This window comes from Rattus norvegicus, chromosome 18, assembly GCF_036323735.1.
Source record: "Rattus norvegicus strain BN/NHsdMcwi chromosome 18, GRCr8, whole genome shotgun sequence".
In the NCBI taxonomy this organism is placed as follows: Eukaryota; Metazoa; Chordata; class Mammalia; order Rodentia; family Muridae; genus Rattus; species Rattus norvegicus.
The window spans coordinates 56,256,875-56,280,480 of record NC_086036.1 but is presented as its reverse complement, the minus strand read 5'-3'; the positions used below and the strand labels follow the sequence as shown (position 1 = coordinate 56,280,480).

The following is a 23,606-nucleotide window of genomic DNA, read 5'->3' as shown; positions in this document are numbered from 1 at the left end:
AAATGCTTCCTTAACACTGAGCTATATAGGCAATCCCGTAGGGCATTTTCTTAGTGACTGATGCGGGAGGGCCCAGCCCATTTTGGATGGGGACACTGCTTGGTTAGTGGTCCTGGGTTCTAGAGATAAAAGCTAATGCACACCTAACAAAATGCATCTGAAAAATATATGTAAGCTCAAGCAATAATCCCCATGTTTCAGTGAATTACACTTTTCTATTTTTTTTTTGAGATAGGATCCCTCCATAGAATTCTAGAACTCACTATATAGACCAGGCTGGCCAAGAACTCACAAGAGATCCACCTGCTTCTGCTTCCCTAGTGCTGGCATTAAAGGTGTGCACCACAACACAGAGCTTGGTGAATCACTTTTATCAAGTTAACTTATGTAAAGAAGCGAGGGGAGGAGCAGGAGACACAGCTCAGTAGTCTCGAGCATTTGCAGGGGGCAGTTCAGTTCTCAGTGGGTGACTCACAACCACCTGTAACTCCAGCTCCACAGGATCTGCTGTCCTCTTCTGGCCTCTTTCCCCACATAAAATAATAAAGGAGGAATGGCAGGGCATACATCACCTGACCCTTAGACCCTGGACCATGCAGCTCTAGCCAGTATTTGTGAAATCAATCACAGACACAGTTGGGCTTTGTCTGCTTTATTTCACTATATTAAGCAATAAGGCAAAACAGTAACCTGTTATTTAAGTCAAGGAGTGCCTCTCACCCACCAAGAAGGATGCTCATTACAAAGACGCAAGGGTATTTAGTGCAGTATGCTTGTAACATGTATTTGGAACAAACGAAAAATTTGAGTGTGAATCAACTCACAAACCCAAAGTAACTTAGCAGTAAGCATCCAAAATTGTAGTTTCAAGTGCTAAGGACGCCTGACTCTTGTCTTGTGTCTTGGTGCACACTGACTAGTAATAGAAACCCTGCACCTCATCTAATACAAAAAGTGACAGCCACAATTCCTAATTCACCACCTGCAGGTGTCGAACCTTTCCTAAAAACACAAACAAGACCAGCTTGCACTAAACTTACCTTGAAACAGTGTAGAACTGATATTTTTAAGTTAACTTGACTTCTTGAAAAACAAAAAACCAACCCCCCCCCCAAAAAAAAACCAACCCACAAGTGTTTTTTGTTTATCCCACAGGAGTGAAGAGCCCCATTACTTCAATGTTTTCCTAGGGAAGAAGTATCAATGTCACTGCATAAAGGCATACAGACAGAGACAACTGTGCCAGTCTCCACATTATGTGCTCAGCTGAGGCTATCTGCACTTTGATGTGTGCCCCTCCCCCACCCCCAAGACCCTGAATAGTGGCTTCATAGTAGGCCTTGTGGAGTTGCAGAAAACCACTCTTTCTATAGTCTGAAACTTGTAATTACCCAACTTTCAGCTCCAGCTTCTAAGAGGCAAACATTATTGTTCCCATAGTATTAGAGATCAGTGTTTTATTCTTATATTCTAGTGTGTGTGTGTATATATATATATATATACACATATACTCACTCTGTGGGAATATTGTTTCATAAAATTGGCTTGATCTTAAGATCTTCGAAGAACAAAGTGTCTTTCAACAGCTTCCTAAGTGTTTTCTTCTTAGGTGAAACTAACAACGACTATTCTATCTGTAGTCCAGACTGTATATTCCTTAATACAAAACAAAACCCCCAGAGACTTAAAATGAAAACCAAAGCAGGATTTGTAAACAGGAACTTTTTCTTCCAAGGTCTGTTGGCCATGTACTAGGAGTACTTTAAGGAAAAGTGCAACTGGTCTACTCTGTCAACTCTGATTTTAGAAAACAACTCAATGTCAGTATTTGAGAAAACCAGCAAGTCTAGGTTCAGGCTGGCATCTTGGCTACTTGCTGAACTTCTATGGCTTACAATCACAATGGTCTCACTTCACACAACAACACAAGAAGTCTTATATTCATTAAGGGAAAGTTCTTTTTCTTTGTGTCCAGTTTTAAATTTAAGGGATTGACAGTTAATTTTTCCTTCAATTCAGCAGAAAGAACATTAGTTTGGATCATGCTAAAAGTTAGTTTAAAATGTTTTCTGCATTCCAGAAGTGATGCAGCAAAGTGTCCATATAAACTGTCCCAGCTCTTTCTAAAAGCCCCAACGTTAGAGCAATTTCTTGATTTATAGAACAGGGCAGCGAGCTGGACATGTTGCAAGGATCTTTAGTCCTAGCAGGTTGAGTTCAGGCCAGCGAGAGTTACACGGAGCGAGCCCATCTGAAAAACAAACAAACAAACAAACAAACAAAAAAACAGAACAGAGGAGGGCAGATAGTAAGATTCATAAAGTTTGTCTCCCTGTGGCAGGCAGCCTTAGCCCCTGGGTATTGTGGTAATATTAAAACAAATGAATTTCATGACATGTAACTGCTTGCCATTCAAATTCTTACTTACAAGTCCCATATACTAATGAGGAAAATGACAATCAAGTGACAGGTATACTGTGTTCCTTTGGAAGAGACAGAGTGCCTTAGGAAAGCGACAGGTTGCCCTGCCATCACTAGGTTAGAGACACAATGACAGTCCTACTGCTCTGTCAAATGGAAATCATCGGCAAAGTGAGAGCCAGGGCCAAGGCCAGTGAAGGGTTATGATTTCAGGGTTATCCTTAACGGCATACAGAAATACAGAAAGCCGTTGGAACACCGAGACCAAAGCTGCGGCACAAAGACAAGGTCTGCTCTGGATTATCACCCTAAGGCTTTCTGTCAAACTGTGACAGGCGCACAGCACGTTTCTTAGCGAGTAAATACAATGCCCTCCATGGAACAGCTACTCCTTTACTGTGATGGAACGATGCTGTTACTCAATGTGCAGGGCTCAGAGAGACACAGGCTTACTGGTGTCAACAGCAGTTACCCTGTGCTCCGAACCCTGGCCTGCCCTCCACTCCACAGGATTCAGTAGTACATCTTTATAAACATGTCTGATGAAGCAGCAGCTTCCACACTGTTGAGAGCTGTAGTGACATGGCTGGGTGGGATCTGCCCACCAGGTAGCTTTGTTTTAAGGAAGAAGAGGGCCAAAGCTCAGTTCCACATGCTGAGTGAGCCAAATGACTTCTGTGCCCTGGTCGCTTTCTTCCATAGGGCGGATGGGGGCAGCCAGGTTTTTAAAATCATGTTTCATCTTGAAGCACACGGTCACGTCCCCTTCCTCACGCTGTGGGGTGACTTTGATGAAGATGCCTACTTTGTTGGCTTTTCTGAAAGCTACAATGCTAGGGAAAGAGAAGCACAGCATTAGGCAGGCCAGAAGTCAGTCGGACTGACAGTCTCCCAGTCACTTCAGGGCACAATGGGAACCTCTGCTGAGACCGCCATCCTGCCGACTAGCTGGGAGGAGCTTCTGCAGGAAAAGCTGAGCTAGCTACACTTGCTCTTCTGCTCTTTTCCTTTCCTATCATCTTTCTTTTTCTTTTCTTCCTGCCTTCCTTTTGAGACAGGCGTCTCTGTGAAACAGCCCTGAATGTCCTAGAATTTACTGTATAGACCAGGCTGGCCTCAAACTCAAAAAGATCCACCTGTGTTTTGTTTTCTTTAAAAAAACCCCAAGACAATTATTTAATGTGTACAGGTGTTTGCCTGCATGTAAGTCTTCGTCTCACCACGCACAGTGCCTCCAGAGACCAGAAGAGGGCACTCAACTCCCTGGAACAGGAGTTACATGGAGATAGTTGTGGGCTACATCTGTGTGCTGGCAGGTGAACCTGGGTACTCTGGAAGAGCAGAGGAATTAATGTTGAGCTATCACCTCAGCCGTTTACAGCTAATGATTTCATAAATAGAAAGGGAAGAAATTGTTCTTTAAAACCCAGGCAAGAAAACATACCCGAGTGAGCATTTTTAAGGTCTGACTGACATCTCTCTCAAGCCATGTCTTTATTGTTCAGTCCTGAGCATGGGGTGCTATTCTGAAGGCCATGGAGCTGGTAGGCAGAGGGGCCTAGCTGGAGGAGGCAGTCCACAGAAAGGCACACCCTAAAGGTTACCTGTCCATTTCTAGTCTAGCACCATGTGATACCTGCAGCCTCATGCACTCACTGTCAAAAGACACAGGCTCCTGGATAAGCTGACTGTGGTCTGAGGACATAGGAAGGTCACTTACTCAGGGTCATCCTGGAAGTCCTGGGGCTCTGCCAGCTCATCGTACTCTGCTGCTGCATCCTTGCCGGCTAAGATGAGCTCTTTGGGAGGCACCACCACCTAAGAGCAAAAGAGAGGCCAGCTTCAGAAGAGCTGGACTACAGCAGCGCCATCTAGACAGAGGTGAGCATCTGGACACGGTTATACTCCTTACAGGGTCCTAAAACACTGCTGATGAGCTTGGGCATGAGAACACAGAGAGGAATGACAGGTCAATGAGGACTTCCTTCGTGGGGGGGTATGGACACTGCAGAACACTGCGAATGATCCTGTAGACTGGGCGAAGTAGGGTGGGAAGACCTACCCTAACTGTGGTGGCACTATCCTTTTTTTTTAAAGATTTATTCATTTATTATATATATAAGTACACTGTAGCTGTCTTCAGATACACCAGAAGAGGGCATCGGATCTCTTTACAGATGGTTGTGAGCCACCATGTGGTTGCTGGGAATTGAACTCAGGACCTCTGGAAGAGTAGTCGGGTGCTCTTAACCGCTGAGCCATCTCTCCAGCCCATGGTGGCACTATCCTAAGGACAGGGGTCTGGACTGGGTAAAAAAGACAAAGCATGCTGAGCACATCACTCATCTATCTCCCTGTTCTAAGACTCAAAGATGTGCTGGGTCCCACTGACTTGAGCCTCGGCACCATGACTTCCCTGCAGTGGTGGACTGTACTGTCCCAACACTGGGCATAATAAGCTTCCTTAGGTTGTCCTTGAGCAAGGCTGCACCCACATTCCAGAGCTTTGTTTTCAGCCCAATTAGACCTACTTAAAAAAGTTAGTTAAAAAAAATAGAAGAACACAAGCCACCTTTTTCTGGAGATGATGCTAATGAGTGAAATTAAAAGGCAGAAGGAAAAAAAGTGGCTCCACGGGGAAATTCTCTAGTGCTATTCTTTGAGCAATAGCTAGAGTTGCAAGCATCCCTTCTACAAATGCTTGGCATGACTAGTAACTGAGCCGATACTACGTACAGTTCTTTTAAGATTTCTATCAACTTGACTAGTGGGATGGCTCAGGTGCTCGCCATCACACCCAACAATGTGAGTTAGATCCTCTGGACTTACATGGTAAGAGAAATGACTCTAACCTCTATGAGCACACAGTGTGCACATATACAGATAAATACAAATATGTAAAATTAAAATTATATCAAACTCTAAGTGGCAAAATATAAAATAAAGCTGCATTTCATTCACTTATTCATGAATTAATTCAAAATTATCTTACTATTTAGCCATGTGACTTGTACTATATGTAAGTGGAGGGGTAAATAGTGGGAATGTGGAAGAGACATCTGCTCCTAACTAAAAGGAGATGACATCTCATGAGTTATCAACAGTGAGTGTCAAACTGAGCAGAAAGGGTGTGTATACTAGGGAAACTGGGCAGGAAGGGATACAGGGTAAAAATGAGCCACGCAGGCAGCTCCCCAACAGAAGCCTCCGTATCCATGGTGCACCCATGTGAGGAAGGTCACACTGAAGAACGGAGAGTTGCACATGATCAACAGGTTGAACAACTAATGGAAGAATGGTCTGGTGGTAACACAAGTGTCAGGTGAGGTAACTTGTACTGAAGAGAGGAAGGTCAGACAGGTCTCTCTTTGAAACCCAGTGTGAGCAATGAGGTTTGATAGGTCATGGCTGGGTGTTTGAGGACAAGATAAAATTAGGTTGTAGAATCAAGACAATGTGAATCACATGTAGAAATGGATTCTTTTAGGCCATGTCCAGTGAAGCCACTGCAGGTGACGTCAGGGTCTGTGGGGACAAACACCCTTACCTTAGCAGTGCTGTTGATGTTATCAGGGTCCCCCTCTTCGCACTCCAGCAGAGTTACATGGGTGAGGTTCTCCACTGGATTTGTAAGAGTCAAGAGGACCTGGCTTTCCTAGAGAAGAAGAGCATCTTTCAGGTGTCATACTCTGACTAAGGATGGCTTTCTTAGGTGAACCTTAATGCCTCACAAAACACACAAAATGTTTCATCCGTTTTTCCAGAGCAACAGCACTTCCTGCTCCTCAACATCGGACTCCCCTAAGAGTGTTAGCTGATCTTTCAGTTTGTGTTAGTGATATACCCTCTTAGTGAGGGCATCTATAAGTGCACTAGAGCTGTCTTCAGACACCAGAAAAGGGCATCAGATCCATTACAGAGCAATCTGTGGTTGCTGGGATTTGAACTGAGGACCTCTGGAAGAGCAGTCAGTGCTCTGAACCACTAAGTCATCCCTCCAGCCCCCGACTGTTTTAAAGTTTGCAGTTCCTATACCACTCTGATTGTTGCTTAGGGAATGAAGAAAACAAAAGGCCCGAAATAAGATATCATAGCCATAGACTAGTCAGATGTATTACGAAGGGCGGAGGAAAATGACACATTAAGACTATAAAACCTTTTTAAGAATTCCAAACTATGACAATTTGCTACTCTGGAGATCGGTAACATAAAGGGATGCCATGAATCTTTCATGAGCAGCACGAAGGTGCAGAGCCAGAGAGGCTGCCGCAGAGCAGTCACTCGTTCATGGGAGTACAGGAGAGGACCCCATGGAAGAAGTGCTGTGTCCTGAAGAAGTACACAGACTCCCGTGACAGATGCACACAAACCTGAATCAAAACAGCAGCTCCCACTGGCCGCAAGAGAAAGCTGCCTATCGTCATCTTTCTTTCCCCAGTTTTATAACGTTACAGAATGTGCAACCTGCTTCTTACACATCCAACACGCTGTTGGCCAAGTCTCAATTTCTTGATCATTTTAAACTGCCCTTGCCCTGCACCCTTCTTACAACACCCCATTCCCCACAGAGCTGCCGCCCACATACAAACATGCACAGGCCACCCACTGACTTAGCAAGTCTGGGTGTCAGTAAGTACGGTACTAACCTTCATGTAGCGAAGATTGGGGATCGACATGATTCTCACTTCTGGAATATAATTGCTACAGACAAACACAAACATGTATTAACTGTTCATTGGAGTCTCTTCGAATAATTATTCACCTTAAAAAAGAACCCCACATACACTAATGCTATAAGAAAATACTAACTAGATCAAGAGAAAAATGAACTATCACCACAGTAAGAGATTCATAAAACCAAACAAACAATTGGTTCTGTCTGAAATTTTTAGGAGTCCAGCCTGTATGTATAAGAGCTGGGTTAGGGCTTGTAGTTTTCTGTATCAAATGCTTTTCTTATACATTTATTTTGGGGGCCTCTCACTAATTCACTTAACAAGATAGCTGGTTACAAGATCCTGGCTGAATAGCTAGCATTCTATATGGTTGCAAACGAATACACTCCTACCATGCATACAGTGCTTCTTGTGTGCCAGGCAATTTTCTAAGTATTGTACAAGTGTTCGCCATGGCGTTTACTTGAACTTTGTGAGAAAGGCCTGACTATCATTACAAAAAAGGAGCTGCTGGGTGTAGGCAGGTATAGTGTCGAGGCCCAAATCCAGGCACTTTACAGTATTCTTACCCTGGATTTAAAAAATCACAGGCTGTTTGAATATTTGTCTGGATTCACAGTTGCCCAGGTTCAAATGCCTGCTCAGTATTTATAGACCTTGATTCTGTTTCGAGAAAAAACGGTGGTTTGAATGAGAATGACCCCTAAAGGCTCATGTATTTGAATGCTTGGTCTGAAGTTGCTGGAAGTGTTTGGGAAGGTTTAAGAAATATGGCTTTGTTGGAGGTATGTTACTGGGCGCAGGAGTCTTGACACCCCCCCCCCCCGTTTCAGATGTGCATTATCCTGTTTTTAAATAAAAATATTTTTCAGACAGGGTTTCACCATATAACTCTGGCTAGCCTGACACTTGCTATGTATGCAGATCAGGTGACCTCAACCTCAGTGATCCACCACCTCTGCTTCCTGTGTGCTGAGATTACTGGCATGCATCACCATGCCCATCTACATTAAAACAAACAACTGAAACCACCATCATTATGTGTATCTGTGTGTGCATATGTGGACATCAGAGAATAACTTAGAGTAGGTTCTCTTTCTAACTTTGTATCAGATCAAGGGACTAGACGCAGGTTGTCCCAGAAGTGCTTAACCCACTGAGCCATCTCGTTGGCTGGTGGCTCTCAATGTGCCTCCTTAAGTCTTCTTTAATACGCAGCCATTGACAATCCCCAGCACGTTAACACTATTTTAATCACCTTTATTTCATTCAGCGAGATGTTATCAGAACCAAGACATAAAATAAATGTTGGAGTATGCTTCAATTTGCTATGCTTTAAATTTAATTAAAAAGTCTTTAGATATTTTAAATTTGCAATATGTCACTGATACAATATTCCTGCTTCTGACTCCTCAGAACTAGGACTCCAGGATGCTCCATAACTTCAGAGCACACAGCCTTGATTCTGTGTTACAGACACACTTGAGACTTCATGCTTTTCAAGTAAATGCAAAACCAGAATAGCAATAGAAAGAAAAGACTGGTTCTATGTGATTTTTCTTTTCTTCTCAGATTTTTTTTTAAAAAGGTAATCCCCATTTAAAAACACCCATAAAACCTCAATTAATATCCTAAAATACTTACACAGCAACCAACTGGATTTTGAATTTGATAGATGTTGGATTAAATTCTGGTTTGCTCAAATTGTGTTCACATTTCTAAAAAGAAAAGTACATGTCAGAAGGTAGCAAGAATACATCTGAAGAACCACAGAACCATTGCAAGCACACAGAAGGTACTTATTGGAATTTTATGTTTTGTCCTGTCCAAAGTCTATAAATTCTAGAACAGAATTTATGCTACTGATAGCCAAAAATTATAGGACTCATTTAAACCACCACTAATATCATAGCATGCGGTGTTTAGAAACTATGAACAATGCACACCCCAACTTAGACAGGCACCACACTGGCTTTATTACATCACTGTGCACAGCTGTTAATGTTCTCACTTAATAGATGCTTAAAATGGGACATAAGAAGTAACTGATGTAACTTTGGAGATGTGTATGAATGGAGGCAGGGATTGGAGTCTAATGACTTACATAACCTTGTTAAAAATATTTTAAGTAGTGCAAAGCAGTGTCTAACATAGAGAGTACATTACAGTGTGTCTGCTTCTCTCTGCAGGACCGATCTAGGCAGACATAGCTCATGGTTTTTTTTTTTCCACAATACTAATATATTAATACTAATATTAATATATTAATCTATATATTCTCTTGTCCTGTCTTTCTTACATCAATCCTGTAATTCCATTCTGGGACACACAGCGACTTCATCTTTAGTGTTTCACTGTAATGGTTTCTCTAACTTTAACCAGTCAATTGAGACCTTCAGAGTAATTTCCAGAGCAATGAGTAGTGGATGTGAGTCACTTTCCAAGGTAGGATGTGTCAGTAAGACAATGTCCCAACGGGACCAACGAGAAGGCCACTTACTACTCTGACAGATTCTCCCAAGCTTCTTACCTGTGCTATCCGAGGACTAGGAGATGGCGGCCTGAAGCAGTTCTTAATATACATTTTTGTGATCACCGTGGACGTTCAAGATCTTTCATGCTCACTAACCACAGAATTTTGCATGCTACCTTCTCTGGTTATTTTTATGGGGTCACCTTGTACTTGTCAGGCTTTGGACTGAGTGGTGGAACTGTGCACTGCTTTCCTTTGTGTCTTCCCTTGCTCAGCCCTTTGCTAGCCAGACACCTTATGAACCATTCTTCTAGACCACTGTCCTCTTATTTACTTACAGAACTTCTGTGGGTTGGAGCCCAAGTTTTACTGTGGACTGTGGTGGAAGACCCAATGTTACTTTTGTTTGTTTGCCTTGCTTATGAAATAACTCCTTACTCAGAAATCATACATAAATAGTTCTAAGTACTCTCCTTCCATTTGCTGTTTAAGTTTTCAGTTTTCCCATAAGAGTTATTTAGCTAAAACTTGCTTTGAGATAAGGTCTCCTGTACTTGAGCTGACCTTGAAACTGTTATGTAGCTGAGGATGGCCCTGAACATGTGATCATTCTGCTCTGCTTCCTGACACTACAATGACAGACATGTGGTCCACACCCGATTGTACAGGGTATTGGGAACTGAACTCATGCATATCAGGCAAGTGCAGTACCATCTGAGCTACATGCCTAACTGTCCTAGCAAATTTTAATAGTCTATTCTTTCCCCAATGTTCCATAATGCCACGATTAATAAACAGTATAGTTTCCCAGTATAGCTCTGTACACCAAGCTGGCTTAGACTCAGAAATCTGCATGCCTCAGCCTCCCGAGTGCCGAGATTAAAGGCATACGCCACCACAGGTGAGACCCTGTCTTGAAAAAACAAGTAAGCAAGCAAGCAAATACTGTCTATACACCTCCACTGCTCCTTCCTCACCCCTGCTGAGAACTGAACCCAGGACCTTGTGTGTGCTGGGTAAGCACTTTTAACACTGAGCTCTATATCCCTGGCATTTTGAGACAGGGCACTGCTATATAGCACAGGCTGGTCTTGAAGTGAACATCCTCCTGCCTCAGATTCCCGAGGGCTGTGATTACAGGCGTGTACCCTATGTCCAGCTCTATCAGCACCTTTACTCTCTCTGAGTTCTTGTATTGTTTCTAAGTGAGTCGCAGCATTTGTTCAATTCATTTGGACAATCTATGTCTTTTACTTGTGTAATTAATTAATCAGTGCGAATGTGGGCACTTTTCTCTTTCTACCACATCAGTTCCAGGGATCAAAGCACCATCATGCTCGAAGGCATGGGCCTTCACACACTGAACGACATCTGAGCCTAATAAGGAGCTTCTGCTAGGGCTGGCGAGGTGGTTTAAGGGCACTGGCTGTTCTTCCAGAGGACCACAGCACAATCCCCAGCACCCACTTGGCAGCTCACAGATGTCTGTAACCCAACTCCAAGTAAGTTGACCTTCACACAGACAGACATAAGTGCAGACAAAACTCCAATGCACAGAGAACAAAAATAAATAAAAGTCATTAAGATGAAAAGTAAAAAATTAAGATAAAAAATAGCATCTGCTATATGGTCATTCTACATTCTTAGTTATTTTTTATGATAAAATAAATATTATCCCTAAAACCAGACTAATTCTTTATAACATAAAAAAAATCCTGCTGGGGCTGGGGATTTAGCTCAGTGGTAGAGCGCTTACCTAGGAAGCGCAAGGCCCTGGGTTCGGTCCCCAGCTCTGAAAAAAAGAACCAAAAGAACCAAAAAAAAAAAAAAAAAAAAAAAAAAAAAAAAATCCTGCTAATTTAACTTGACTGTACACATTTTTCCTTGTTTCCCCTTTCTCCTCCCTCCCTTCCTCTTTTGTAAGGATCTAGGCTAGGCTGTCCGGGTCAGGAGCTGCGTAAAGTGTGCACACCGTGCTGGCAGGTATACATTTAAATCTCTTCAATCCAGAGGGGCATCACTTGGTAATAATAGACATGTGGTTATTTAAATGAATGATGAGTCAGTATGTCGGCTAACTTCACATTTCAAGAACTTGGCTGCCAGGTACAACCAGTGGCTACCAGGCAAGGTAGAGTGCATCACCACAGAATGTCCACAGCACCACAGGATGGAATCCAAAAGACCCTTCCTCCTTCCATTCTGTTTGTTTTTACAATTTACTCTAAATACTCTGTAAATTACTAGAGATTAAACTGTGGATTACTTTTTCCCTTGTTCTTAGATAGTTTATCAGTGTTTTGTTGAGATCAGCCTAAAGTGCTTTGTATTCCTTTGTGGATTTACATTTGAGGGTGCACTCCACCTTCAGATACGCTAGGCTCCATGTCTGTAAATTAGGAACAGTAGTAGTGGTCTCCAGAGTTATCAGGCTTGAAACCTTATGTCCACTTTATCTGTTGTGTTCTCGGAGCTTTCTGTATTTACTACAACGGCCAGATACAATCATGTCTATCTGCTTTTCTCCTGTACACAGGCAACTCTGCAGGGGAGTGCTTACCCGACAGCGCAGGGACCGTTTGATCAGAAGGTGCTTGTGTCGAGGATAAAGCTGCGAGGCTGAGACAGGCTGCAGGTCAGGCTGTAAGAGGCGCTGCTGAAGGGTGGTCACTAACAAGAAAGCAGAGACCAGGCTTAGTTTACAGTCATTTTCAAAATCAGACTTGTATGAGGGCAAAGAAGAATGCTCCCAAAGCAATATGCTAATATGATAGTTTCTAAAATGAGTCCACATGTTTATTTTCACCAGGTTCTTTTTATTACTAAGAACCCCAAGCCTAAGGCATGCAGGGGAGCACAGCACAAGCAGTTGGAGAACAGAGCAGGAGCAGAGGACATATGTAATTACCCTCTGTCAGGTTCACTGGTCGTGTGTAATAGTCTTCAGGCAGAGGCTCCACTTCAGCGACGGCCTGAGCTGGCTCAATCTTTACCTCCTTCTGGTCTTCTCCTTCTCTAAGGCTAAAAAAATGAGAGGCAGTAACTTCCCAAGAGTCCACTGGATTATTTCCAAAGTCCTTATCAATGACTGAAGTGTAAGGTATTCCTCTAAAGTAGAGTATCCTTTTTTTGTTTTGAGACAGGGTTTCTCTGTCTAGCCCTGACTGTCCTGGAACAAACTGCAGACCAGGCTAGCCTTGAACTCAAGAGATCTGTCTGTCTCTGCCTCCTGAGGGCTGGGGTTAAAGACGTGTGCCACCACTGCTCAGCATAGAGAATATCTTAAAAGTTTGGGTATTTTCTAAGTCTAAGAATCATTTTCCATTTGGTAGCTTAAAAAACAAAAACGTATTCTTTTAAACATTCCTTCTCAGTCGTTCAATGTCCACACTTACGAAAGTCCGGCAAGTGTACTAATGGATGCACCAGCTCGTGGTCGCTGAAGCCTGGTCCCAAGGCTGTACTTGTCCTAAACGAAGTTCAGAAACTGCCATTAGAAAGGCCAGTTTATGGGGCTGGGGATTTAGCTCAGTGGTAGAGCGCTTACCTAGGAAGCGCAAGGCCCTGGGTTCGGTCCCCAGCTCCGAAAAAAAGAACCAAAAAAAAAAAAAAAAAAAAAAGAAAGGCCAGTTTACACATCCTGTTATTGGAAGCAAGAACTAGGGGAGCAGAGCGTGAGAAGCTTGAGGGAAAAAGCGACAACTAAAACAAAACTAAAACTAATAAAAGCAAAAAGCTATTTAAAGTCTACTTTTTGTAACCCACATTTACTATTATATTCCTAGAATAAGCAGCACAGAGACTGGAACTACACTAAAAGTCAAAGTGCACTGCTCCTGAGCTTTAACACTGGCCCAGGTACATCCTAGCTATGGGTCAGGCAAGAACTACGTGAAGTGTCTAAGACACATAATGATCGTCTGCTAACTTCTTCAGGGTTAGCGAGAATCATAAAGAGAACTTACCACTACATGAATAGTGTGTTGCTGTAGAGCCCACAAATAGCAGCAGGTTGCAACAAAGATAAAAAACAAAATGAAGCATAAGATAAAAGCAACGCACACAGCCAGCAGGTATGTGGGAAGGCTGGAGGGAGAGGGCTTTTAGTTCCAAGTCCTGTCCTAATAGGTAGCTGTGGGGACACTGGTCAGGCCACTGGACTACTTGGGAACATTCACTTCCTTCTTTTGTAAGTGTAGGTGCTTTGCAAGCATTCCTGCCAACTAAACTCAAATCTATGTACTTCACAGTATGGGTCTAATGGCTTAGCTAGCTGTCCAGTAGATACAGTATGGTGAGTCATTTCACCTTTCTGGATCTCGGTTCAAGGGTACAATGGGGCAGTACTACCAGCCTCACAGGACTGTTGAGATGAAATAAGATGACATTATGTCACTGACATTCAATACATGTTACTTATTCAATGTCAACATGTTAGGGCTCAAGCGAGTACAAAGAAAACAACAAATAAGACTTAGGAAACAACAAGAAAACCTCGGAATCCCAACTGCTACTTCTGTCTATAAACTAGCGGAAATTGACACCCACAAATAATTTCTACCAACAGTTCCACTTGTGCCTATCGTCCCTTATTTAATCACACGGCCACACTGTGCAGGGCCTGGGGGAAGCCTGTGGAAGAGTGCTTCCCCAAGCAGTGCCAGCGCCACAACAAATACTACACATGTGTCAGTGCTTTCCATCTCGAAAAAAGTAGGATGGCAAGGGGTCAAAATAAAAACAAATGAAAGGCTAGAACTGGGAAACCCCAGTGTGACAGGAACATTACAAAAGAAGGCAAAATAAAATCTACCGTTTAACCGCCCTCTATACAATCTTTCTGTAATAAGCAAAAGCAGTAAACAGTTTGTATAGCTTAGAAAATAAAGCAGTAATTTCTGGGAGGAATAAGCTGAAATGGAGCAATGGAGGAAGAAAGATAGATGCTCTATGAAAACACAAGGAATTTAAATAGAATTAATGGCACACAAAGCACAGCTGCAGGCTTACACATCTGTACTGGAGGAATGGTTTTTGATACCAAGTTCTTCTGTTGAGGGCACAGGACATTTTCTGACATGGCCACTGTTCTGATGCCTTACTAAAAAATGTCTTTCTGTGCCAAATTCTCACCGAAAAAGCCAAAGGCATGTAATTTCTTCGCCGTGCCAGTTTCTTGCGATCTCGTTCAACCTTTTCCTTCTGAGCAAGCTGCTGGTAATATTCAATCAATTTGTTCATCTACAAGAAATCAAAGACTGCATTTGTTTCTCAAAAAGACTAGCAAAGTCGATCAACTGCACTGACTAGAAATAAAATGAATAAAGCAACATGAAAAGCTATAAAGTGGGAAAGTTTGCTCCTTTTCTGTAAAGAGAATTTTTTTCTCATTAGTGTTTTCAGAATTGAAACGAACTCTTTAGTTCCAGCCACAGGATGCCCGGGCTACAGGAGTCGGAATGCTTCAGGGCGCTGTGCTCCACACCTCATCTCTCCTGGATGTGACACCAGACTCTGCTAACCTCCCTCCCTCACTTTTCAATCAGTGTCTTACCAGGCAGCCCCGACTGGCCGCAAATGCAGAGGTCCATCTGCCTCTGTTACTTTTTGATTAATTTTCTTCATCATGAAGCAGTGTTAATTATAATCATTCAAACATACAACATAAAGAATAATGTGTAATTCTGCTGCATTCTTTGTGCTGATGGTAGGCTTTCCTTTAATTAGGTACCAGCTATTACCACTTATGTCCTGACATGCTTTGGGAACACAGTATATGAAGACGCCCCTGTAGATACTTTTCATTCCAAGTATAATGGACTTCCTACACATCATCTGGTCTTTCTATTATTATTAACACATCTACCTGTTCTTTTCAAAGGCTAGGCCTCATTGCATAGAACAAATGTTCTAAAAGGTATTTAATCCTTTCTTACGGCAGCATCTTTTTTTACAAGGAGAGTTGCTATGGGTCCATGGGTGTTTTGACCACAAGTCTATCATGGACCACACATGTGCAGTGCCTAAGTGGCCAGAAGAGGGTGGTGGATCCTGTATGTCCTGTTGGGATTTTTTATTGTCAACTTGAGTTATCCTGGAAAAGAAAAGTCAACTGAGGAATTGTCTCCATCAGACTGACTGTAGGCAACACAGTAGGGCATTTTTTTGACTAATGATTGATGTGGTAAGGCCTAGCCAACTGTGGGCAGTGCCACTCCTGAGCAGGTGGGCATTGGGTATATTAGAGAGCAAAGTGAGCAAGCCACAGAACAGGCCAGTAAACAGTGTTCCTGTACGGTCTCTGCTTTAGTTCCTTTAGTTCCCATCTTGACTTCCCTAGTGATAGAGTTTTTTTTTTTTTTCCGGAGCTGGGGACCGAACCCAGGGCCTTGCGCTTCCTAGGTAAGCGCTCTACCACTGAGCTAAATCCCCAGCCGTGATAGAGTTTTAAGATGAAATAAACCCTCTCCTCCTCAAGCTGCTTTTGGCTATGACCCTTATCACAGTGAGAGATGCTGAGCTAAGACACCCTGGAGCTGAAGCTGCTATATAGGTATAGGTCCTGGGATTAGACCCAGGTCCTTTGGAAGAGCAGCCAGTCCTCTCAGCCACAGAGCCATTTCTCCAGCCCATGCAGTTGTTTAAAAAAACATTAGTGTGATGCTGGCATCTTCTTGCTTTTAAACATTTAAAGGCTTCTCAAACGTCTTGGCCTACAAGGTCAACCCTCAAATACTGTTCTGCATTTGTTGATACTACACTGTACACCAGACACTCTCTACCCTCACTTTCCTCCACCTACAGGCTATTCCCCTGCTTGAGTTCTTTCCCGACTGTGTCTCACCTCCAGACAGCAGCATCGTGCTCACACATTGACTTCAACAGTTGCAGTTCCCAACAAGTGTTGATAAGGCACAATTCCTCCCTCACATTACTTGCAATAGGTACTTTTCTGCTTTACCTGGAGTCCCGCCCCTCGCCTCCCAGTATATGTACAAGTATACACGCATGCTTTTCTGTAGGTGAGCATCTAGGAGTACACACAGCAAAGAGTTCAAGAAACCTTTATCAACCTACACACCTATGTTACCCACTAATGCTCGTGAGAAAACCATTTCTCTACCTTCTTGCCCTGGATACTGTCCGTAGTCACTGAGGTTTCGGTTTGACAATACAGTGACATGTTGGGAGCAGCTCATGAGTTTTCACTGCTCTAAGGCAGAGGTTTAGAAGGACAAGTGCAAGCACATACTGCAAGCCCACACATTCTCCATCCTGCTTCTACAGACAGCCATACCGGCCTAGGGTACCTTCAAAGTTAGCAGTGTCTTTAGGGCTGAGAGGTCTGATGCTCATATTTCCAGAATATTTTAGTATTCTAACAAATAAAACTTTTAGTCATTGTTGGTTGTATGAAGAAAACAACAGAAGCCACTTCATTCCTTTTTTTGAAATATAACTAGAACACAGAACTACAAGTGTTTTCCAGGAATTATGTAACAGAGAAGAATTGCCACTGACTTAGTGCCTCTCTTGTGAGTAACTGACATTCGGGCACAAACACAGGCAGTTCTCAGCATGGGCCACACCCACCGCCTTTCCTATTTCATCCTCTGAGGCCTATGTTCATGTACTTACCCGTTGTGCATGAGGATTTTCTGGTTCTTGCCAACCACCACTAGCTAGAAAATAAACATTAAATAGTAATTTTACCTTTTTTATTTTCATCAAATGTTGCCATTAAGTAAAAACATGAAAGCACAGAATTTACAAGAAAGAACACCAGAAATCTTATGGACTAGCATGCTTGGAGGAGCTTCCCGCAAGCCCTTTTCTTTCTAGTACTAGGGATGGAACCTAGGGCTTTGCCCACCATGAGTAAGCCCTTTACACAACTCAGGGAGTCAGGTTTATGCAGTAAGAGCTCTGACCCACTGAGCCATCTCACCAATCCTCTTTCTAAACGACTAAGATACAATTCTGTGATGTTGCCAGCACTGGCCTTGCTCTCTGTCCCACGCAAGGGTAGATTTAGTAATCCTCCTGTCTCAGCTTCCTAAGTTGCTAGGATTATAGGCCTAGGTAGGCCACAAGCCCAGCATAACTTTATTCTCTAGATATGGGGAGGGTCATCAACAGCACCAGCAATGGATGCAGTGTCTGTTCCGGGCACCTGAAACACAGCATGTTTTTTTCTGTTTTCACAATATATTCTGAGGTAAGGTTCTCCAACTGTTCCCACTTTATAGAGGAGGAGAAATCCAGAAGGGAGAAAGCTTAGACCTGCTTACAGGTCTAAAGTTACATGGACAGTAAGGGGCAGAGCCAGGAATCCAACTCAGGAAGCAGGTAGATCTAGAAATCCTGCTCTTATCTGTAGAACAATACAAATTCTAAATGAGTGGTGCTATACCAATTGGATCTGCACATTCAGAACAAAATCCCTTAAACTCAAAACCCGCACAAACGTCAAACTCCTGAGCATTAAAGAAAAATGTACAGAGCACTAAGTGGGCAAGAGGAACCAGACATGGTAGTATAGTGTGTGTCTGTAATTCCAGTACTTAAAGAAGTGGAGGCAAGACGACTTTTTTTAAAAGTCTCTCTGGAAAAAACAAAACAAAACAAAACAAACAAACAAACAAACAAACAAAAAAACACCAAAAAAACCCCAAAACAAAACAAAAGCTCTGTGGGCACTTTGCTAAAGATGCTGTATGTGTGACAAATAAAGAAAATACAAACTAGTCAGATGTGGCGACTCATGCTAAAACACTGCAGGCTGAACACAAAAGTCACCATTACTTTAAAGAAATTTTTTATAAAAAAAAAAAAGTATAACTAACACATCAGAATTGGACAAAACAAACAGAAGGGAAACAGCCCAAGAAAAGATGCACCAATCAGAGATCCATTCATCTGCACACTCAGAAATCCCATAAAAACACTGAACTGGAATCCACAATGTAACACACAGGGCCTGGTGCCAAGCCAAGAATCACCATTTCTTTAAGACCAGTTTGGTACGGAGTGAAACTGTCATAAAAACAAAACAAAAGAGCTAAAGACTAAAAGAGCAATGGCTCAGCAGTTGAGAACACTGTTGCTCTTGCAGAGAATCTGGGCTCAATTCCCAGCACCCATGTAGAGGCTTACAACTGTCTGTAACTCTAGTTCCAGCCTCTTTTGGCCTCCATGGGCACTGCATCTATGTGTTGCGTGTAGGCCAACTACCCATATGGATAACATATAAATATAAATATAAATATAAATATAAATAAGTGGCTGGAGCTAGAGAGACGGCTCAATAGTTAAGAGCACTGGCTACTCTTCTGGAGCACCCAGGGTTGGTTTTCAGCACCAACTCCAGTGTCAGAAGGACATAAACCTCTTCAGACAGAGTGAGGCCCGGCTCAAAGAGTAAATGCATAAGGTTGGCAGGAGGGCCCGGTCAGAGCCCCAGAACCACACGGTGGGGAGCACCGACTTTTGAGAGTTGTCCTCTGGCATCCAAAGAGTCATGAACACACAACAAACAAAAAGTAAAAATAAATTAATTTATTAGGGAGATGAGAATTAACCTGTCTGGATAACATGATATAAATCAGATTTAAAAATACTTGTGGGGGTTGGGGATTTAGCTCAGTGGTAGAGCGCTTGCCTAGGAAGCGCAAGGCCCTGGGTTCGGTCCCCAGCTCCGAAAAAAAGAACCAAAAAAAAAAAAAAAAAAAAAAAAAATTTGTGGAACAGATATGGTTTTCACTTGCATTTTTATTATCCGTAGTTAAGATGAACGGTTTTTGGTTGTTTTCCCCACTAATTTATGTGTTCATTCACCTCACATCTGGACCCCAGTCGCCCCTCCTCCCAGCACCTCCTCTCCTTAGCCCTCCCCACCCACTCTCCCTGTCTCCTTTAAGGTCATTTTTATGCCCAGTCGAGTCCCACTGTTCAGCTCCTTTGCTGTTCCTTCTGAGTCTCTTGAAAGTTGATAAAGTTTCTTTAGTTTTGGTTAGTCATCTTTAGTGTATTATTTCTGAGTCCGGGTTTTCAAAGTTTACCACTTTTAATTTTGTCCATGATGTTTAAATTTCAGATTTAAAAGAAAGAAAAATTTGAGGCAGAGTTTCACACAGCCCAGGATGGCTTTGAGTTCCAGGACGGCAGGAATGACGCCCTCCCTCTACCTCCGAAGTGCTGGGCTTACAGGTGTAAGCTACCATGCCTGGGCCGTGCCGTGCTGGGAACTGGACCCAGGGCTTCATAAATGCTAGGTAGCACTCTACCGACTGAGCTACATCTCTAGTCCAAGAAATATATATATTTTTTTTCTTTTTCTTCTTCTTTTTTTCGGAGCTGGGGACTGAACCCAGGGCCTTTACCACTGAGCTAAATCCCCAACCCCTATATTTTTTAAATAAATGGTATTAAGTTTGGTTCTAGAAAAGTATTAGATTCATAAAATCTACTTTACCAATTCTAAGAAAATGAAATACTATTACTCTATCTGAGATGTAAAACTATAACGAGGGGCTGGAGAGATGGTTTAGCAGTAAGAGCACTGGCTGCTCTTCCAAGAGGACCCAGGTTCAATTCCTAGCACCCACATGGCAGCTCACAGCTGTCTGTAACTCCAAAGGATGTGACATCCTCACACAGACAAACATTCAGGCAAACATCAATTCACGTGAAATAAAAACAAATCATTAAAAAAGTTAAAAACAAAAACAAAAGAACCAAACCAAAACAACAGCAACGACACCATCACACTGAGTACACGGCATCTAAGTACACAGAAGACTTAAAGACATCGGTTCTGAACTGAGGTTCTACTGCCCAACAGACTGCAGAGCTCAATTACAACACTGACAGACACCTCACTCACCTACAGATTTGTCTGCCATGCCCACATCTCTAGATGTCCATCGACAAAATCCACAGGCCAGGTAATAGGCTTTCTTCATAGTGGTTTTGGCTGGGTCGTCTGGAAGCTGTGTGGAGATGCTTGTAGCTCGGGTGGAGAGGGTGTGCATGCATCCAGGACAGTCAAAGCAGTTGGCACATCTGTGACAGGACAAACAGCCACTCATTCAGCCAGTACTTATCAAGCACCTACTACGCGCTACACAAGGGTTTAGTTCAAGATCTCTTAAACTTTTGTCTACTTTTGAGCACTTTCACTGGAGAAATTTTTACATAATCCCTAGTATATATTATTGTGAAACAAGTAAACAAATAAAACATTCACTGCTAACAGATCAAGAAAAATTTAAAAACAATTTATATAATTTTACCATTTATTAAGTGTATTGATTTCGGGGCCTGTCTTCTAGGAATTTGGCAAGAATCTGACACTGGGCCAGGACACGTAAGTAATAAGGAAGTGGGCTCAAGACCTTGATCATCTTGATAAGTCCCTGGATCCCTGGACTTTATTACCTTGCTTGTTCCTTGACCTAGAATTGACCTTATTCTTTGCATGAACTTAAAATGGTATAAAAGTAGGCTGGAGAGAAACAAACCCACTACAGCCACAGCACTGGCTGGAGTCATGTTATAATGTTGTCTAGCTGTCTTTTTCTTTTGAATCCTCACTCCTTCCTTGAGACCCTGCTGACTTGGTCAATTAAAGATAAAAGCAAATTTGTAGACTAATAAGTGCTTGTTTGTTTTTGCATAATAAAATAAAACTTTGCTAAATGGCTGATAATGCAGGATGGAGAGTCTTCAACGCTTTTCAGAGTTGGTTTTAGTTTTTTTGGTGTATATATTAAATTTCCAACTTTAGCCTGCAAAGTAGCAGGTTTTCTTATACTTGGTTTTTGTTTACTTTTCCCCAACCCTGTTTAATAATTAAAATAATAAATGTTTAAGTAAGCAACTCAAGCTTGTAGGTTGATGTCATTATGCAGGTGAAGTTAAAACGAGACACAAGATAAAACGAGGTCTGTCTTTGGATGAGAAGGGAGATGGGAACAAAGTTTTAGAAGGAAAGGGAGAGGCAACATAGGGGCAGATGTAAACAATCCTCGCCATGCATCTCTACACAGATATAGGTTGTTATGAATATTTCTTAAGGGATGGTTTCTATAGGTCAATTTATCTTATATAGGTGGGTGGTTTATATCTTTATCAATTGGTTGTATTGTGGATTGAGAATTTAACATATAAATCTGATTGTTGAGGTAGTTTATTGAGTCATGATTTTGCCCGGTAGTTGGGAGTTTATACCTTAACTACCAGGGGCCGTTGCTAGGAGTGTGGACAGAGTCAATGGCAGGGAGCCACGATAGGCCAGCCCCATGCTGGACTTCAAGAGCCCTGATTTTACCGGGTAGCTAGTAGAGAGCCGCCAGGAGATATTAACCAGATATAATTTATGGTTAGTTCCATATGGCCTTCCGGTTCCAGAACTGACTCAAGGGACCAGCGTGGCAACCACGCTGGATTGCCCGGGTCTGAGAGTACTTGGGGGCAGCACGGAGCCGCTGAGATAAAAGCATCCCACAGTGCCATGTGGCCCTACGGTTGCCGGAATGAAAGATTTATTCCAGCATTTTTTTTTTATTATTATTTACCACAATAGGTGGCACCCAACATGGGGCTTGAACCCACGACCCTGAGATTAAGAGTCTCATGCTCTACAGACTCAGCTCCAGCACCATGTTGAGTCATATGATGTCCCAAGCATGGGAAAAAAGGTTCCGAATTTTTTTTTTTAATTTTATTTACTGTATATGAGTACACTATAGCTGTCTTCAGACACACCAGAAGACAGCATCAGATCTCATTACAGATGGTTGTGAGCCACCATGTGGTTGCTGGGATTTGAACTCAGGACCTCAGGAAGAGCAGTCGGTGCTCTAAACCACTGAGCCATCTCTCCAGCCCCCTGAATTTTTTAATATTTACCACAATACAAGTTACCCTATAAAAGCAACCATTCTTATACAATACAGGCAAAAAAACCTACGATTTGATATATGCTGAGGAATGATGTGAGAAAAATGTTGTGTTTGCAACGGTCAAGCTAACATGTTTGTATTCTAGGTAAGAACTGTGTATGTGCTGAAACAACTGCAGTTGTAAGCTACACTCGTCTCTGCTCTGAGCTGACGTGTCAGGCAGCACCCAGTGAGGCACCAGGAATGCCAAGTCTGCAGGCTGCGCTCAGAGCCAAGGCCACGAGAGGCAGTGCAGTGCAATGTGCGACTGCCCCGCTGCAAACACCTTGTTTATTGCATGTTTGACTCTAAATTAGATTCTTTCAGAAACCTTTCACCACTGTCAACTTTTAGAAGTCGCATCTAGTCACATGAACCTATACATGGTTACAATTTATAGGTTAGGAGACTATGGTCATCCAAATGCTAAGAATTCAAAGACTCTCAAGAAAAAAATTTTTTTTTCTGGGTATGACATTTCAGAAGTACTATATATTAACTTAAGAACAAAACAAAACAATTACCACCAAAGTTTATGACAAATTAGAGCTCAAATCTATCTCCTTTACAGAGAAAAATCAGTTTCTAGGTGAGGTGTACTACTGCAGTTTCTTTTTATGCCTATAGAAACAATAGAGGTTTTTAAGAAAGACAAATGTCACAGTTTACGCTGCTAGAGGAAAAAGCATTGTATGATAGAAAACGGAGAATCAACAACATAAGCAACTGTGAAAAGGATCTGGAAAATTACTACCTGACCGCTGTGCCAGAGAGCTGAAACAGACACCGCCATGGATGGGCGTGGTTTAAAGTGGTAGCTTCCAGGGCGTGCAGGCTTTCTGTTTTCCTCTGAGATGCACTCAGATAACATTTTCCTTTAGGAGCCCTGGACCCCAGTGTTTTTTGCTGTTGTTTGAAACAAAGTCTGTATAGTTCAGACTGGTCTTGAACTTGAGATTCTTCTGTCACTGGCTCTAAGTGATAGGATTACAGTTTTGAGCAACCACATCTGATTTGCCCTGGTGCTTTCAGAACTCCCGCAACCTGAGAGTGTCAAGATTTCACCTGCAGTCTTATACAATGTCTATTATC

General features: G+C 42.5%; 1 protein-coding gene across 2 annotated transcripts in view; it reads right to left on the bottom strand.

The window, feature by feature from the left end:
* Positions 1 to 636: 636 nt before the first annotated feature.
* Dctn4 (dynactin subunit 4) overlaps positions 637 to 23,606 on the bottom strand; it is a 28,658-nt gene continuing 5,688 nt past the window's right edge. Inside the window, exons 3-14 of one of the 2 annotated variants that reach the window (NM_053404.2) lie at positions 20,456 to 20,634; positions 17,209 to 17,252; positions 14,704 to 14,811; positions 13,536 to 13,556; positions 12,966 to 13,039; positions 12,479 to 12,591; positions 12,131 to 12,240; positions 8,742 to 8,815; positions 7,068 to 7,122; positions 5,969 to 6,076; positions 4,142 to 4,239; positions 3,039 to 3,254 (exon numbers count right to left, since the gene is read on the bottom strand). In NM_053404.2, coding sequence (NP_445856.1) covers positions 3,041 to 3,254; positions 4,142 to 4,239; positions 5,969 to 6,076; positions 7,068 to 7,122; positions 8,742 to 8,815; positions 12,131 to 12,240; positions 12,479 to 12,591; positions 12,966 to 13,039; positions 13,536 to 13,556; positions 14,704 to 14,811; positions 17,209 to 17,252; positions 20,456 to 20,634 — 1,198 coding nt within the window. In that variant the 3' untranslated portion in view covers positions 3,039 to 3,040. Of the gene's footprint in view, positions 3,255 to 4,141; positions 4,240 to 5,968; positions 6,077 to 7,067; positions 7,123 to 8,741; positions 8,816 to 12,130; positions 12,241 to 12,478; positions 12,592 to 12,965; positions 13,040 to 13,535; positions 13,557 to 14,703; positions 14,812 to 17,208; positions 17,253 to 20,455; positions 20,635 to 23,606 lie in introns of both variants that reach the window. The other variant, XM_006254783.5, reaches the window with a different exon arrangement.